Source organism: Asterias amurensis, chromosome 6, assembly GCF_032118995.1.
Source record: "Asterias amurensis chromosome 6, ASM3211899v1".
Taxonomy (NCBI): Eukaryota; Metazoa; Echinodermata; class Asteroidea; order Forcipulatida; family Asteriidae; genus Asterias; species Asterias amurensis.
Genome location: NC_092653.1, coordinates 21,094,725 through 21,113,188, shown reverse-complemented (window position 1 = coordinate 21,113,188; position 18,464 = coordinate 21,094,725). Strand labels below are relative to the sequence as shown.

At 38.8% G+C, this 18,464-nt stretch overlaps 1 protein-coding gene across 7 annotated transcripts in view; it reads right to left on the bottom strand.

Moving 5' to 3' along the window:
* LOC139938976 (uncharacterized) overlaps positions 1 to 18,464 on the bottom strand; it is an 88,373-nt gene continuing 69,909 nt past the window's right edge. For 6 of the 7 annotated variants that reach the window (XM_071934662.1, XM_071934666.1, XM_071934667.1 and 3 more), the window contains exon 30: positions 1 to 5,255. In XM_071934662.1, coding sequence (XP_071790763.1) covers positions 2,569 to 5,255 — 2,687 coding nt within the window. In that variant the 3' untranslated portion in view covers positions 1 to 2,568. The remainder of the gene's footprint in view (positions 5,256 to 18,464) is intronic. The other variant, XM_071934664.1, reaches the window with a different exon arrangement.

The following is an 18,464-nucleotide window of genomic DNA, read 5'->3' as shown; positions in this document are numbered from 1 at the left end:
AGATACAACAACGTTTTTAATGAATATCTTCACCAACAAAAACAACTGTACACTTTTCCCTTCTTGTTTTCCAGATTACTTTCCTGGACAAAAGAAAAGAGCTGAATTTTCATTACACGTGATAATGTTTCAGCAGTTTCTTAACTTTGGTTGACAAAAATATCACTTGTGAACTAATAAATTTCTCTGTTTATATTAAAACAAAAGGTTCACATGTAACAGTTAAAGAAGCCAATTTTAGACGGGACACAGTATAAAGCTACATGGTATTAAAACAATTTAGTGTATATAGCATTCAGACTAGTTGGTCTCTTGCAAACAGATAAACTTTTTAAAGTATGATACATGGATGGCTTTAAAAAGAAAGGATTGATTTCAATCCTTTAGTTTTCAATGCCTTTATTTTGAATTGGCAATTCAAAAGAAGAATTTCAGTGTTATCAGATTATGTTTCTTGTGACATTTTCCCCCTTGTGTCTCAGTTGATATTACACTTGGCATTCATGTACCATACTTTTAAGGGGGGGGGGTAGACTTGTGGACAAATCGTTAATGGTCTGCCGCAGTGAGATAGTCGAGTCGTGGCGGTGTCGTAAAGATTCAGGTTTCCACGATCGGTTACAACTCTCGCGAGATCACTACTCTCACGGAATTCTACTTATGGGAACGTAGTCGTGAGAGCAGTAGTCTCGCTGGGCCAGAAGTCTCCCGAGAACACCGTGGGAATCGCGGGGAGATTCAGAAAAGTCGGAACACTATCATCGCGACAAACATTCAATGACTTGTCCACAAGTCAAGGGGGGGGGGGGGAGGGGGTAGCAAAGCATTTTTCTGAATTGTTCAGCATGTACCTTTAATAAAACACACGTGATGTTTTACATCAACATTAACAAACATTCTTAATATAAAGTGAACAGAAAATAATCTAACAAAGTTTCCAAGCGACCAGAAAATAACAATGGTAAGTTGTGAAACTAATCACATAAAACTTACTCACTTTCAAGTACTTCAAAAAGAACACCATGAAAATTCACTGAAGGTGATTGTCAATAAAGCATATCCATGATTTGCTTAATGATGTGATAACGTGGAATATTTCTAATTGCTATCTCAGTACACAGTGTTCCTAGACCCGTGTTGAGATGTTTCTTTAAAACAGAATGATACTTTCTAAGCAATCAATGTTATTGACTCCCCATCAACAGATACTCATCGGCAAACATGATTAAGAATTACAGGATGGCCTTCGTCGTCCTTTTAACCATTAATATTAACTACATGATTTATTTTACTTTTCTCAAATAAGAATGGGTTGCAAAATCTATTTCAAATCCTGAAAATAGGTTCTGAATAACAATACTGTTGTGAAGGCCATGTGTCACACAGGGCAATTTGTTTCAGGCAACTTGGAGTGACCCTCTGAGTTGTATGAACAATGAATACTTCACCAGCAAATGAGACAATTGTCTAGCTGTAACTCACTATCACAGGAAACGGGCAGAAAACTGAAATGTGAATGAATTTGTTATTCGAAATTGCCTGGAACTGGTTGCCTTTAAATTTTTTCGTGTGAAGTGGCCACCCTCACCATAAACACAAATTCGTTTTTTTTTTTAGGTAACTGTGATTTCAGGGATAAAATTGCAGGATAACAAATGAGTAGTGACAACCACCTTGATGTTCAGCCTCATTGCGCTTACACTACCAATCATCAATACTTATAACTTGTATTATCTTCAAGTACACGCTAATCCTCCAATCAGATTTAATCAGATTTGCGGAATGGAGTGGTGGTATAAACCTATGTTGCACGGCTAATATCACTACATGCCTCTTGTGTGTTCTATGTCACGCGCCAAGTTTGCTTGAAGATAAATACGTTATCACACGCGCGCTCGTGGAAATATGGACAAATATAGCATCCCCGTCCCATATCCAACTCTGCATTCAGCCTCGTTGGATTATGGGATGCAGAAGCGCTATATTTTTCTGTATTCCACTTGTGCTTTTGTTGATAACTTATAATATTGAACTCACATTTCCACTTGCCCGAAAACAATTAAAATAACTCTTACAATTAAAGTAGCTCTAAAAATCATAAAAATGATAAATTTACATCAGGGATAAACTGCTGAACTGCCTCTAGCTACCGAGCAACCTCGGTAGTCAAATTTGAAATGTTATTAAATCCACATTGTCTTGGCCAACAACTGATACCAAACACTATTAATCACAGATTGAATTGAATTTGTCATCAGTTCAAACATTTTTCATTAAAAGGATTTTCCCCACAGAAAATGGCCGATGAGACAAATTGCATACATAGTTTGTACCACAACTGAAATGCCATGAAGGACAAACAAAAGTTAAAATTGGCTTAAAAAGGGCAATTTATAAGCTGAAAAATGAAACAAAACTTAATTTTTTTCAATAACAGTGCATTAAAGAAATGTTCTTACTACATCACAACATAACTTTCTTCTCGTAACAGAGAAGTTCAAGTTGATTACTTAACAACTGCTTAGACTACAACTGAAAAACTAAACTAATGTCTACTAGTATAAAATATTAGTCACTGTCTGATAAGGTTTCATATTGGGAAGAGAGCAAGGGTGCTGGCTCCCTGTCACGTGTACCAGCTAAACCTGGACCAGCTAAACCTGGACCAGGAACGGGTGATGGCCCTCTGACAGGCCCCAAGTGTGGGGAGGGGTTCCGGCGATGGGGGTTGGCGAGGTGATTCTGGGCGGTATTTGGTGTGGATGAGGAAGCTGCAGCAGCTGCAGGAGCGGGTGATCTAAAGGAGAGTGCAGAGTAAGCAAACTGGTTTCCCACATTGCCACTAGCTGATGTTGCAAAGCCCTGTTGACCAGACACTGCTGGTGAAGTCTGTACTGATTGGCTGGGTTGGTTGGATAGATCACCTTGCTGTGCTGCCATGTTTGGTGAGGTTACACCAGTCACTCGATTACTTCCAATACCACTTGATGATCCCACTGCTAACCTAGCACCACCTTCCATAGGTCCTGAATCTACTTCCCCACTCTCACGAACTGCTAACCTAGGACTACTCCCACGAGGGCGCAATTGTGTAATGCTAGGCTGCTGAACAGACTCTGCTTCATGGTTGTCCAAATCAAATTCATCTGAGATGCGGCTCTCGTCTACCTCTAGGCCACCAGACTCAGCAGTACTGGTGCTTTCTCGACTGTCACAACGCTGCGGTGACGATCTGGAGCTAGACATTTCTGCTTCTACAAGACGAGTCACATAGTCATCCATTCTGACCTGTGTGTCCACCCTGACAGGTGTGTCCATGCGCACCTGCGACTCAATCATTCGATTAATTGACTTCTGTAGATCAAATTTGAACAGGCCAGTGTCTTTGCGTGGTGGTGGTCTACCCTGACTACTGCTGGGAAGCATACTAGGCTGTCCATGTTTTGGAGATCTGCTGAGTGACTGAGCTGAACCCATGAGACACTGTCTCATCTGTGACATGCTATCAGCAGGCTGCAGAGAACCATCTGAGGCATACTCATGTGAAGTGCTCTGGGGTGCAGGGTTTCCACCACGAGAACTCTCCACTTCTGATCTAGACTTGGTGTCTGACTGACTGCTGCTAAGCTGTCGCTGACTATCACTAACTCCACTCTCCACAGGCACAGATGTAAAGCGAGATCGGTCCTCACTACTAGAGGATGCATCCAACTGGGACATAGAACTACAACCTGGTTCCACAGTGGTTTTGGGTGATTCCCTTCTTCTGCCTCTTGATGGGGGACGGTTAGAGTCTGCCATTCCCCAGCTCTCTGGCTGCTGAGGGGATGTTGATTGGGAACTATGGACCCTAAATCGCTGTTGAGCTCCTCTCGATGCATTCTCACTGCTATCCGCTCCATTACCTTCCTGCTGGTATTTTCTTTGCCATGACGCTGGAGCTGTCATGTCACCAACACTGACTGGGGATGCCTCACGACTCTGCTCTGATGAACTGCGGGACACCCTACCAGCTTCCAGGTCTTTACGAGTCCCCCACTGGGAGGACACCCTGTTGGAGTAGCTATCTGGTCTGGCATTTGCAGGTGATGCAGAGGCACTAGATATATCTGAAGCAGTTGATCCAGCTCGACTTCTAGGACTGTTGTCTTTAGAGCTGTTGATATTAGGATCAGCCGGCCCACCATAAGACATCATCCCTTGATTTCTCATTCTGGTTTCACTGATGCTACTACTACGACCTCCATGCATAGTCTGAAGGGATGAAGCCACAGGACTGCTCCTTCTGCCTGTATCGTTAGTTGATCCAACTTCACTCTCTGTTGATCTGTATCTGGACCTTGGAGAGCTAGATGAAGGTCCTGGTTCATGACTCTCGGAGGTATCAATACTTGCGGATGCTTTCCCTCGTTCACGCTTACTAAGAGATGAAGTAGATGTAGATGCTGATGGTATCACTTGGCTGGTCTGATCTATCTTATTATAGTCCATGGAGATGATAGTGTCAATGTGCTCAGCTAGAGTAATAGGCAATGGTGATTGGGATGAGACTGGGACAAGGCTTTCCTGTGATCGCTCTGGCCTTTCACCAGCTGTATCTTTGGGGTTGGACATATTGGAGTCTTTTGCAGCAGTTGGAGATCGCTCAGTTGAAGAGGATGGCACAGCATTGCTGTCGCCATTCTCTTGCTTGATTGAGTCAGAATCAGAAACAGTCTTGTTTAATTTGTCTTTGGATGAGACCACACTCCGTCCAATGGGCATCCCATCTCCACTGTCTGAATCAGTACCCTGGTCCTGACTGTCCATCATAGGTTGGTTGATGGAGCGAGTTATAATGACGTCAATCAAGTTGGCTGCGGTCAGTGGCCTGGAAGAACTCTCAGATTCATCCTCTGTTGATACTCGAGATGACTTATTGTCCTTCTCAAACAGAGCAGCGAAGATTGCGGATGCTTCTCTTTCCATGTCTTGGGTTCTTAGCTGAGCCTCTGCTCTATCTTTGTGTCTCCCTTCTTCATCCTTCCTCTCTTTTTCCATTTCTCGTCCCTTGGGTGTTGACCGACTCAAAGATGATGGCGACTCCCGATAGGCAGATTGGTTTTCAGATGACGTAGAGATACGTCTCTCTTGACTTGGCCCAGAGTGGCTAGAGCCAGTAGAGTAGGGTCGCCTTGGATAACCATGGGTCTCGCTAGACGAGCTAGCATCACGTTCTCGGCTCTCATGACTGGCTTGCTGGAGTCTCCTAGCTTCTGAAACAAAGCACAAAATTTAAAGATTCAGGTTTTGCATACAACAATCAAAGACAAATTCCTCGCAAACCTCAGGCCAGGACTCAGTTCAAACGATTTCCACACGCTACAACAAGATCTGTAAGTGATTGTTCAAACTTTCTTACATTCTTTTAGGTCATACAGAGAATTCTACTTCTTTAAGAGCCCTTTCTACACAAAATATACAATACAAATTCCCTTAAAAAATATATATCCGTGTTTGTGCATGTGGGAATCAGTGAGCATTAACATGATGTTCATAGAAATGCGCCCCCCCCCCCAACAAAATGGAAGCATAACCAGGTGACTGCCTGCTTGTGCTGATGCTATACTGCTCAGTAATTGCTTTCAACATTTGTTTCATCTGGTGTTTCTGCTATACAATCATCATCTTGTAAACAGGATGTGCAGTGGCTCTGTTTATCCCCCCCCCCAATGTGTACTTAATCTGGAATTTGCTACAACATTGACTGCAGCTGCAATGTATAGACCTTTCTATTGCAACTTCTCATCCACAGTTATTGCAGACCGAGGTAGCTACTGTATGTAAGAATGTTACACAAGTATTCAAACCAAGAGTGATTTCTTTTAGTAACGAAGCAATTATTCATGGAAGGTATTTTATTTTATTGAAAGTTTGCAGAAAATATTGAATTTGGTTAAAACCTATGTTTACATGATTGCATGTTTTACTAATATTCGGTCGTCCACGCCAATCAGCTAGGTTTGTTTTATCAACAATAGTGCTGGGCGAATACCGCTGGCCAACTATCCAAAATTAACCGGATATTCGAATAGTTTTTTTCGCCGCTAAAGGGCGCTATTAAAAAAGAAAAATTTAAAATTTGTTTTAAAATATTTTTTTTTTTGCCGCTAGAGGGCGCTGTTCGTTTGTGAATGAGATCTTATGGGCGGATTGATATTACTTTTAGACAGTGTCACTCGGTTCATTCATAAAAATGACCGGATCTAATTTAAAGATGGCAATTTGCTTTTTCTTTTGATCGTGATTGACTCTACGTGAAGGAAAACTTTTGTAATCTTTGAACAAATTACGTCAGAAATGTCATTGTTTTAACTCTTCATGGAGGTGAGCATAGTTAAATACTTAATATATGCTGTTTTATGCTGTCTTAATAGAAGTTTCATAAGGATTCAGACAAAACATTCATATCAGTTGTCGCCCGACATCCGCGGATATTTGGATATTAAAGAATATCCGGTTACTCGGTTGTAATTACAGAATTCTCCGGTTTGTAAATAGGTATTCGCACCCTATGCGGATATCCGGTTAAGAAAAAAAAGGCATTCGCGGTTACAAATAAGACAACCTACAGTACCGATTGAAAATAACTAGACGCTGTGCGATAAATTTAGCGCGATAGAAATGCCTTGGCGCGATAGACTGTTGCGCCGCCTAACGCGTGGGTCTTATCGCGCCAGACAACAAAATGCGTAAACAGCCGTCGGCAATTAGTCGCGCGTAGGCGGTACTCTTTCGCGACAATCTCCACGCGACAATCTCCACGCGAAAAATGCTGGACCATTCTCCTTGTATGGTTGCGTGAATGCTTGAGATGTGATTCATTATTGTTACCAGCTGAAAGCAACCACAGTTTACAGCCTATTACAGCTTTATTTGGAAGGAAAAAGCCGGTTTGATTTGAAGAACTATTTACTGAAAAGAAGTTTGAAACTCCTGCGGCATCACAAAGGAATTGTTGCGTATAGACAACCCATTCCAAATGAACCAATGCACGAAAGTTCTATACAGTCACTTTTGTATAAACCTACCGCCTAAAACTACCCCAATAGGCAACGACTACGTCTTTATTTGGAAGGAGACAGCCCGTTTTATTGGACGAGCTAGTTTCAGAAACAAGTATAAAAAGCTAGCGGCATCACATAGGAAGTGTTGGTGTCCTCTTTTGCCACTGTCCCCACTGGATTAAATTCCCATCAATGGGAAAGTCGGATCCCCCAAAAACCACACTTTTTAAGCAAAGCTTCTTAAATGTTTTACCAGCGGCATCTCAAAGGAACCGTTGAACAATGGAGCTGTCACTCATCTTACTGAAGGGTGTGCATTTTTTTGGTCGGGATAAATTTATAGTGGGGGGTTCGGCCCTGTGAGTTTTTTTCAATTATGTGCTATAAAAAGGAAACATAAACTTGCTTTAACATAGTTCTTCAAAAATAGGATGTCGTCTTACAGAAATAATTTATGATTACAAAGTCGACAGCCTGAGAGAAGGATATCGCCTCCTTGATACGTTTTATTTTCTTGCTCTGATGCTGCAAAACGTATACGTAAGATGACAACATCATGAGATCAATTATGTCGGGATAAAAAACTCCTTGAAGTAGAATGTCATTTTCCAGATGCTGTTCAAATTAAATTAATGTTTAGTAAGATTGGACTCATATAATCTAGTCAAGGTAGTCGAACCAATACAAAACTTTTATAACATCAAAATAATTTGAATTTAAGTAGGATTTGAAACTTGTGCATGGTGGAAAAACGATATAAAAAAGGTTTGCGGTAACACCATGTGATAACTCTCTCTAATGAGTTTGGGTGGTTTTGAAAAGAACCGTTGGTTTTCAACTTTGAATATAAATATAACTCTTGTTACCATAAGTAAAAAACAAATCATTAAACAAATGCCAATAAAAAAAATGATGAAAAGTAACTAAATTCAGGAAAAAACCCCATTGTTTTAGGGAGGCAGGCAAAAATGTTCAACCACGTGATTTCGGGGATTTTTTTGTTTTGTTTTCAACTGCAAGGTAAATAACAACCCGTACACACGTATAGAAATAGGTGGAGTAAAACCTTGGCTGCCAAATTGTTTGCCGCACATTGAAAAGAAAGCAAGTTGACGGTCGGTCACTACTCCTTAAAGTGGCCGTGCTCATGCACCATCCTCTGACCATGGCAACACTGTTGCTAAGAAACTTTCCAATGCTTATGGGCCTTGCCGCGGGAATTATTTCAGCAAGCAAGCGCGTAACCCCAAATGACAGAATTCAGAACCACAGAATCAATCAAATACGTCGTTTATCTTTACGGAATGTGCAGATTTATTTGAAGGCTTAACAATCACGAAATTCAAACTGCAGCGGCATCACATAGGAATCATTTTTCTTTGAAGACTAAGCTTTTTCAAGACGTTCTTTGGGGATTAATTTTTAGAAAAATTAAAAAGTTAATGGAGAACAACTTCCTAAAAGGCCCTAATTCAAATATCAAAATAATCCAAATTCCAATAGGTCTTAGCATTTAAACGACAAATTATTGAAACGAAAGTTCTGTTAAAGTTATGTCATTTGAATACAATACCGAAACAGTGTTCGAAACGCTCAGACTGGCGTAGACTATTAAACTCTCAACTCTTATTATTTGCGGAATAAATTCAATTGCCATGATTAGAGATTAAATTTTAATTAAATAATTAATTTAATTTTCGAACGAGTTTCATTGAAGGTTTCCTGGTTCATAAATAAAAACAATTCTGAAAAATACTTATGTTCGAATTATCATTGTTTTAGAGCTTACGGATACGGAGGAGCATGGAAAAACTTCACAAAATCAGCCTTATGCATGAGGCATGGACAATATGTTGAATAACAAAACCCAGATATGTCCTCGGATTGTTTAATAATTATTTATGCTACATGAAAATCAGTTTTGGGTTAAAAAGTTGAAGCTGCCAAGAAGAAAAAAAAAACCACCATCAAATTTGTTCAAGTCTGCAATATTCTTGAAAAATTATGGTAGAATGATCATTTAAAACACAAAGGTAATTTTAACAATACAACCTCATGCGTCACATCAAATTTTTCGCAGCAACGGAATCACTAAGGTTAGTTAAAAAATATCTGAGTTCCACATACACGTTAAGCCAGGGTAAAAACTAAGCTGTCAAATTGTTTTCGATCCGCACATACTTGAACACAACAGTATGCAATGAAACGAAAGCAAGTCGGTAAGAGACTATTGCAGAGTGGCCGTGCTCTTGTATGCGCCGACCTCTGACCATGGCAACACTGTTGCTAGGCGGCGTAAGAACCTTTTCAAAGCTTTTGGGCCTTGCCGCGGCAATTATTTCATAAAGAAAGCGGTAGGCCCCAAATGACAGAAGTCCGATCAACAGAATCAACCAATAACGTCTTTATTTTGACGGAATCGGCAGATTTGTTTGAAGGCTAACAATAAAGAAATGCTGAACTCCAGCGGCATCACAAAGGAATCGTGTTTCTCTGAAGATGGACCTTGTTACCCACCCCCAGGTTTGAACGCGGTGAACATCAGAAAAAGTGTCAATCACTTGGGAAAAATATAGAGGGGACTTTTTGAAGACGTACCAACCATTCTTTGGGGATTAATTTCGAGGGAAACTGGCAAGTTAATGGAGAATAATTTCCTGAAAGGCCCTAATTCAATTATCAAAATAATCTCAATTCCTATATAGCTCTTAGCATTTAGGAGAAAAATTATTGAAACGAAAGTTCGATTTAAGTTATGTCAGTTGAAGACAATACCGAAACAATGTTCGAAACGCTCAGACTGGTGGAGACTAATCTCTCAACTCTTTTTACTGTTTGTGGAATAAATGATTGTCTCTGCTTTTTTTCAATGGCCCTGATTAAAGAAGATATTTTAATTAAAGGGTTAACTTGTTTCTCAATCGAGTTTCATTGAAGGTTCCCTGGTTCATAAATTAATCAAAATAATCCCAATTCAAATATAGCTCGTAGCATTTAAAATAAAAATTATTGAAAGGAAAGTTTGATTTAAGTTATGTCAATTGAAGACAATGAAACAGTGTTCGCAACGCTCAGACTGGCTTAATCTCTCAACTCTTCTTATTATTTGTGGCATAAAACCGCTCTGCTTTTTTTCAATGACCCTGATTAAAGATGACATTTTAATTAAATAATTTATTTAACTTTCGAACGAGTTTCATTGGAGGTTTCCTGGAAGTTATCAATAAAAACAATTTGGAGGAACGTCCACTCTTTGGCGGGAAAATACTAATGTTTGGATTCTTTTTGTTGAGCATATGGATAAGGAGGAGCAGGGGGAAAAAAACATCACAAATTCAGCTTCAGGCACGAGGCATTCACAACATATTAAGTAAGAAACAAACCAAGATATTTCCTCGGATTGTTTTATAATTGTTTATACTGTATCGAAAATAACTTTTGGGTTTAAAAGTTGAAACTGCCAAGAGGCGAAAAAAAAACAATCATAAATTGCAAGCCTGCGCTATTCTTGAAAAGTTATGGTAGATTGATCAGTTACAATACAAAGGTTTTTGTAACAATACAAACGCAAGCGTCACAGCAAAATGTAAGCGGCAACGCTCCGATTCGTAGCCGCACTGTTGCTGGAATCGGTTAATACAAAAATACCAAACATACGTGTGCAGGGTAAAAACCGTTAGCTGCCAAATGGTTTTCGGAGCCGCACATTTGAACAAAATAGTAATCAGTGAAAAAAACAGTCGGTCAGAGACTCTTGCAGAGTGGCCGTGCTCTTGGAGGCACCTTCCTCTGACCATGGCAACACTGTTGCTAGGCGGCGTAAGAACCTTTCCAAAGCTTATTGGCCTTGGCGCGGCAATTATTTCATAGAGAAAGCGGTGTAGGCCCCAAAATGACAGAAGTCTGATCCACAGCATCAACAAACTACGTCTTTATTTTGACGGAATCGGCAGATTTGTCTGAAGGCTTTACAACAAAGAAACTCCAAACTAGAGCGGCATCACAAAGGAATCGTGTTTCTGTGATGATGAACCTCGTTACGCAGTTCAAAGTGTCAATCACTTCATGGAAATCTAGCATCAGGGACATTAATAGACGGAGATAATTTTAAGGGGTAACTAGAGATTGAGAGTTTGTGAACAAACTCAAGGTGTTCGGTTTCCGGGAGTAAAAGCCTGGATTAAAAAACAAATATTACACCTTGCTTTGTTCTCAAGATTTGTAATAAATGATTCAAATTGCAAAAACTGTCAAAACCACATGATTACGTCATGTAGTAAAAGTGTATGTTTGGTAATGTCATCGGTAATACTTGTTTGGTGTGATGGTAAAGCATCAAAGGATGTTTTTTCGACCTAAAAGACAATAAACCACGCCCTTTCAAATCATTTCACAGTCACTTCCCGTTTAAACAGGTCAAAAGGTCAACGAAAGTTCACCAACATATCCAGTTCTGTCAAGTACGTAAAGCCCTTTCATATGATGTACAGATTGTCAAAATAGCTTATGTAGTTTAGGAAATATGAACTTAGGAAATATTGACTGACGACTGAAGAAAAGACTGTAAGGGGCATGTATGTTTTAACCGCCTTGAACGAAGACTATTCTTCATGAAGCTTTTTCGCGCTCTATTGATAATATTTTTAAAAAGAAGTAAAAAAAAAAAAACGTGAATCAAAAATAATGACTTTTTGAAGTAATAATTTGAATTTTTATTACTCAAGAATGGATGACATCATCATGACCTAACAAACACATTATTCCACTCCTAATGCATATCTAACTATGTGCGAAGTTTCAAGTTCATACGAGTTTGGGAAGTGTGCTTTTGTTCGAGGACAAGGGACGAAGAGAAGAAGAAGATGAAAATCTGGATTGTTTTATTGATTTGTTTGTACTAAAGTTTTGTTTAATCCGGCAGTTTATTTTAGCAAGACCACTCCTAATTGCTTGGGCCTTATGCTTTAACCATTCTGTTTTCTTTGAATGTTTTGTATTGTAACATCCATGTCTGTGCATGGAGGTAGAAATAGATTAGTTTACGTAACGTCCTTTCCTACTAGAGAAAGTTTGAAAGGGCTTATGTTATTTCAGAGATTTTTTTTTCTTCAAAATATTTAACTCAAAATAACTTGGATAGTTGTTTTAACAAATAATCAAAACAGTTGATGATTATGCTAAGTTCAAGAAGTAATAGATATCGTAATACTGACGTGAATTCCGTGGGCCCAAAACGCCCTTCACCCGGGGGGAGTGGTCGATCGATGTAACGTCTCTATTCTTCTCGGTGTTTAACCAAAACATGACCAATGTTCGTCATTTTGTACTGTTGTTTTCTCACATAATTAAAAGTCCCATTAATCACTGAAGTAGGTGGCCATCTCAGCCAAACTTCGTCTTCAATTCCACATTGACCACTAAGCCATCAGAAGGGTAACATTTGAACAATTTGACGCTGAAGATTGAAATGAAATCGTTTTCGCAGCGTTCTGCATAGCTATATAGCTCTATGCATATCACGCTATGGCACAGAGTACAACAAACTTGGCAGCATGCCACCAAATAAATTATGCCTTATACACTACACGTGTACGCCACAAGTGTTACGCACAACCAATGGGGAAATTTCGTAGTTCTTTATACAAGAAATTGTGAACTTTCAAACTCGATTTTGAACCAGAAGACGAGCTCAAAATGGGATCACGTCTGCGAGGCATTTACGGAGTTTTTAACGAACTTTCCGATGATGTGTCGATTGTAACAACCCATCATGTAGATCAAAAGTTATGATTTTTTAAAATAATAAACTTTGAAAATTCATAACTCAAGAATTGATGACGTCATCGTGACATAACTCAAACGGTTTCTTCTCCTTATACATATCTAACCAGGTGTGAAGTTTCAACTTTATATGTGCTTGGGAAGTGTGATTTTTTTAGCGGACAATCGCCGCTAATAAGCAGAATGGACGATCACTGGAGCGTGCTCTGCTGCACCGCTAATACACGTGCAATGTTTATGCACATACCAATGGGGATTTACGTTGTTCTTTAGACGTGAATTTTGAAATTTTCAACCTCTCTTTTGAGCCGGAAGACAACATCAAAATGGGGTCATGTCTGTGAGGCGTTTACGGAGTTTTCAATGACAATTCCGATGATGTTTCGATTGTAAAAATCCCTCATGTAGATCAAAAGTTATGATTTTTTGAATGAATAAACTTTGAATATTCATAACTCAAGAATTGATGACGTCATCATAACGTAACTCACACGGTTTCTTCTCCTAATAAATATCTAACTATGTGTGAAGTTTCAAGTTCATACGATGTTTGGAAAGATGTTTTTGTAGGGGGACAAGGGACGTACAGAAGAAGAAGAAGAAGAAGAAGAAGAAGTATCAATAAAAAAAAAAAACCGAACAAAAATAAGAGGTGTTCCGGGCTGTTGGCCCGAACACCTAAAAATATACATGTGGATCTACTTCGGGGAAACCAGACCAGGTAACAGAGATTAGTTTCCTAAAAGGCACTTTTTAATAAGTTATAAAAAGTCCGATCGATAACAGTTTCTAAAGAAAACGTAACATTTATGGTATTAGCTGTATACATGTAAGCAACTAAGGATGTGTAACGTATTCTGTGCCGTTCGTGAGAAATATGAATGAGGTTAAATCAGGCCTTTGACTTGAAATAAACGCAACTTGTAATAAACGCAACGGACGATACACATACTACATGACCCGGCCCAGTTTTCTTACCTTAAGCTATAAGCAAAACAAAAACTGCGCTTACGGGGTGCTTCGCCTAGCATCTATAATAGCGCATTTTCACGGATTGGTTTTAGCATACCTCTAAGGTTTATAGCAACGGTGTTTTGCTTGTGTGCTTGTGTTCTCCATGTTTTTACTAGGCATTATTTGCCTACATAAAAAGAGGACCAAAAGTGGACAACCCTTTCCCGAAATCTGATAGAGTTAACAGAAATGGGGCGCTTGTACAAAAGGCGGAGAATGGTGATGCAAGTTTTGCCGGCGGTAAGCAGAGCCATAAAAGTTGGCATGGACTCTGCGTTGAGGAGTTCACCCACACAAGACCAAATTCCTTATAAAAACGGAAAATACTGGGTATGAAATAAACTCAAGAAGCCTGTACCAAGGAACATTGGTTGAATCTAAGCAAGATCTGAGATAATTATTATTTTTATTATTATTATTATTATTATTATTATAAGCATCAGTTTCTGCTGAACATCGATTAATTAATTAATTTCGGTAGAGGTGAACGCAATAACAATAGAAAACAATTAGTTGCGGGAGCAGTAAATATTTAATTGCGTCAAAAAAGGTCATGACATAACATTGTGGTTTGAGAATCGTCGGACTTGGCTACGATCCAGTGATAATGTTGTAATGTATCTGTTTTTTTTAATAGTACAGAACCTTATTCCCCCACGCGATAAGTCCCAATTGATCTTAATGATAAGCATTCGCGCTAAATTAATGGATTCCACGCGCTAAATTAATTATTCCACATGAGATGGAAGAGCGATTTAATTCCAAAAAATACAAAGGACGTGTGGACGTGTTCTTTATTTAGGCACCATACTCCGAGCAGCGTAAGAATATTCCAAAGCATGGGCCTTGTCGCATCAATTATTTCCACACGCAAGCGATATAACCACAAAAAGAGAGAAGCCCCGATCCACAGAATCAACCAATCACGTATTTATGTTGAAGGAATCTGCTGTTTTATGTGAAGGCTTATAAAGTAAAGAAACTCCAAACCACAGCGGCACCACAGAGGAATCGTACCCCCCCCTGTAAATTATTGTTTCTATTTTTCACTGGCCCTACTTGGAGACTATATTTAACTTATAAAGTTAATATTCTTTAGATAGAGTATCATTTAAGGTTAGTTTATCAACTAGGCCTATATACTATATACACAACCAATGTTTCATGAGGAACATCCACTGTTTGGCGGCAAATGAATACAAATTGTTCTCATGTAAAGCTGGTTGGACTTTGCTTAGCACAGACACTCGGACCAAACAAACATCACGTGAAGCTGTCATTTCTCCTAGTTAAGGATACAAAAGCTCGGAGAAAAAAAAAAAAATACACCACAAAGTCAGCTTTTACTTTTTGGCATGGATAATTTGGGGTAATTCTCAAAAACTGATTGTCGGAATAATTTATTCTTTACGAAATAAGTTTTATGGTTTTGTTTCAGTTAGAAAGTTAAGTTTAAAGCTGCTAAGACGAAACAAATTTCGTCACATTTTTGAAGTCTGCACTATTCTTGTAAAAAATCAAGTTAGTTAATCAACAACAATGTAGTAATACAACCACAGGCATCACATTATCACAATGTTAGCGGCAACGCTCCATAGCAACACTGTTGCTAGGAAGCGCGAGGATCTTTCCATTACCGATGCACGTGTCTCCAGTCGGATTACATAATATTTTATGGAAGGTCCGACACTATAAAACCATTCTATTATTATTATTTTTTTAAGCACAGCCTAATATTAATTGTATCAGCTGCACAATTATAGCAACTTTGGATGTGTAATGTATTCTGTCCATTCATGGGAAAAATCAGGCCTTTGAGTTTGACTTGTAATAAACGCAACGACACACAGTGCATGCTGATGATACATGACCCGGTCCAGTTTCATAGTTTCATGTCTCTGTTACCGTAGGCAAAAAAAAACTGCGCTTACAGTGCTTACGTCTATGTTTTGCGTGTTGTGTAATCCGCATTAAAATGGACAACCCTTCCTGAAAAACTGGGGGGAAATCCGAAATTCTGATTTTCATAAAGCTGAACTTGAATCTGCTATGAAATGAACTCATCAGGCCTGTAAGTATAAAAACTGACCGCCAAGCATGCACAGACAAATCTGGCTTAAAAGAAACTTGTAATCAGCCAAAGTTCCGTAAAGGTTGTATTTTTGCAACTGGTTGCCTACTAAGCTTAGTATAGACATTTGCTAAGCAATATTTTTTTGTTTAACAACATTATGAAATTGGGCCCTGCCATAATTTAAGCATGTTAGCACCTCTATCATGTCGCCTGCTATAAGCACAGAAAGGTATTACATAAACAGGTAACCAGCCGAACTTTTACATCATAAAGTTTAAATTGTTGTGACTGGTGCCCACTAAATTCTTGCTCAGCAAAGAATGTGTCAAGCATTAGTTTCTTGATGAAAAATGTACTCGCTGGCGTTTTGATTCAACACTAGCTGGCAGATTCGAATACGCCGTCATTATTTACTGCACAGACCTTTACTGCACAGACTGCATACATACAATGTGCACACGTATTATCCACACACAACTAGATTTCGTTATCGATTTTTTTAGATGAAAATAACCCTATACATTGTGTGTGTAGGAAAACATCCATTTTGTTACGTTAGATCAGTAGCACCTTTTCACTACAGCATACATTGTACATAGGCGCTACCTACGTGCGGTTGTACGTGCACACTGTTGTACAATCTAGACGTAGATTCTCAAAACACAATCTCGTATGAGTGGAAATCAGACTTTGAGAGCTGGGTCATTCTTATGCGTGAGGGACGGACATCAATGGACAACCACTTCCATTCTATACATTTTCAAATATTTTATTGAAATTTGAAGTAACTATTTTCATATAAATTATTAACAATGAACAGCAACGGTTTGCATGAATTGTCAAAAATTTCAACTTGTTAATACACTCTGGAAAAGGAAGCAAACTCGTCAAAAGTACAGTCATTTGACCAGTTCGGGATCATTGACCGGTTCGGGATCACTTCAACTTTGCAATAACCAAATAATTATATCACTTCTCATTATTACCAATTTCTGTTGATAAAGGTGAAGATTAACACCCATTAAACCAACAAACCTAAAAATAAGGTGCCAAATATCATCAGCAAATAAATTATGACCGTTTTCCAGAAGGTTATCTGCGAAATTGATCATTTTTTCGTTTAAAAATGTTGGTTGAAAAACACTGTTTCAACTTCTTACCTTTAGAATTGGAGTGCCGGGGCAAAAAATATTTATGTAAAATGCTAAGAATGTGTATAAAAACATTCCTGTTAATACTGTGCAGTCATTTTGTTTTTTTGAGGAGACGAAGTTACCAAAATCTTCTTTGTGGGGGCAATTTACCCTTGACCAGTTCGGGATCACTCAACACCTCATTGCGTCAAATGGTGCCGCAATAACTTACTAAGTAAGGTAAAATCATACTACTGCAGTAGAAAGTTTATTTAGCTGCTTTTGAGAAACATTACTTCAATTTTACGGGTACAATGTTGAAACTCAGTTTGGTGCTCTATGGCAACACTGTTGCTAGGAAGCGCTCGAATCTTTGCACATATGCACAATCTGTCCCCAGTCGGATTGAATTACCATCAACAGAATGTCCCGCAATCAAAGGCCACAACAATTCAACCAGCGGCACCACAGAGGAATCGTTGAACATTGGAGCTGTCAATCACCCCCAGTATTTTTGAGCCACAGTATTTATTAAACATGTATTAAATGGCAGATATGCTTTCCTCGAAACGTAAAGTACTGGAAAAAAACTTCTAAGCCAAATAAGTCCTGCGTTAATGAAGAGGGAACAAGTTGAGCTGTACACATCATTCTGAATATTGCTATTTTCATATCATTCTTATTACAATCTTGTTAAGGAAAGTCGCAGGCCTTAAAATTGCAGTGCTGCAAGGTTCCAATACAAACTTATTTTCCCCAAAAGAAGTGCATAAAAACGTAAGAAGACCTAAGGAAAATTGCTGTGTCCCCTTCAAGCGCGAAGTTGAAGTCTGTCTGTCAGTTATTCTTCTTCAAAGAGGGTTCAAATTCATAAAGCCCATAATCACAGAAAATGCTAAGCACAGAAAAACACTTGCTTAGCAGACACAGTGTACCAGCCAAAATTCCATAAAATTTACATCGTTGCAACTTGTGCCCCACTCATATTTTGCTTTTATACAGCAAAGAATTTAGCTAAGCAGTGTTTTCTCGCCTATCAGCTTTATTTAATTGTGTCCGTTTTTTTAATTATACATTTTTATATATACCTTTTGAACGATAGATGGGTACATTATGGGGTGCTGGCTTGGTTGTTTGTATGGGTTTTAAAAATGTATATACAAATGTTTTCGCCTATTTTCATAGTACTTTTGCCCGAGTTGCTCAACACTAACTGGTCGTTGGTTTAATAATTTAAAACAATGTTTTGATGTTGCTATTTTGATTGAATTTTTGTTTTTGTAGATTCGAGTAAAAAGCAAAAACAAAATTGAATTTTAAGAGTGTTGCACGAGAAATCGTCGTGTTGTAAGTAATACGAATCTAAAAGAATCATTGCCTATTCGCCTGCAATGCGAAATTTGTGTAGGTTTATAG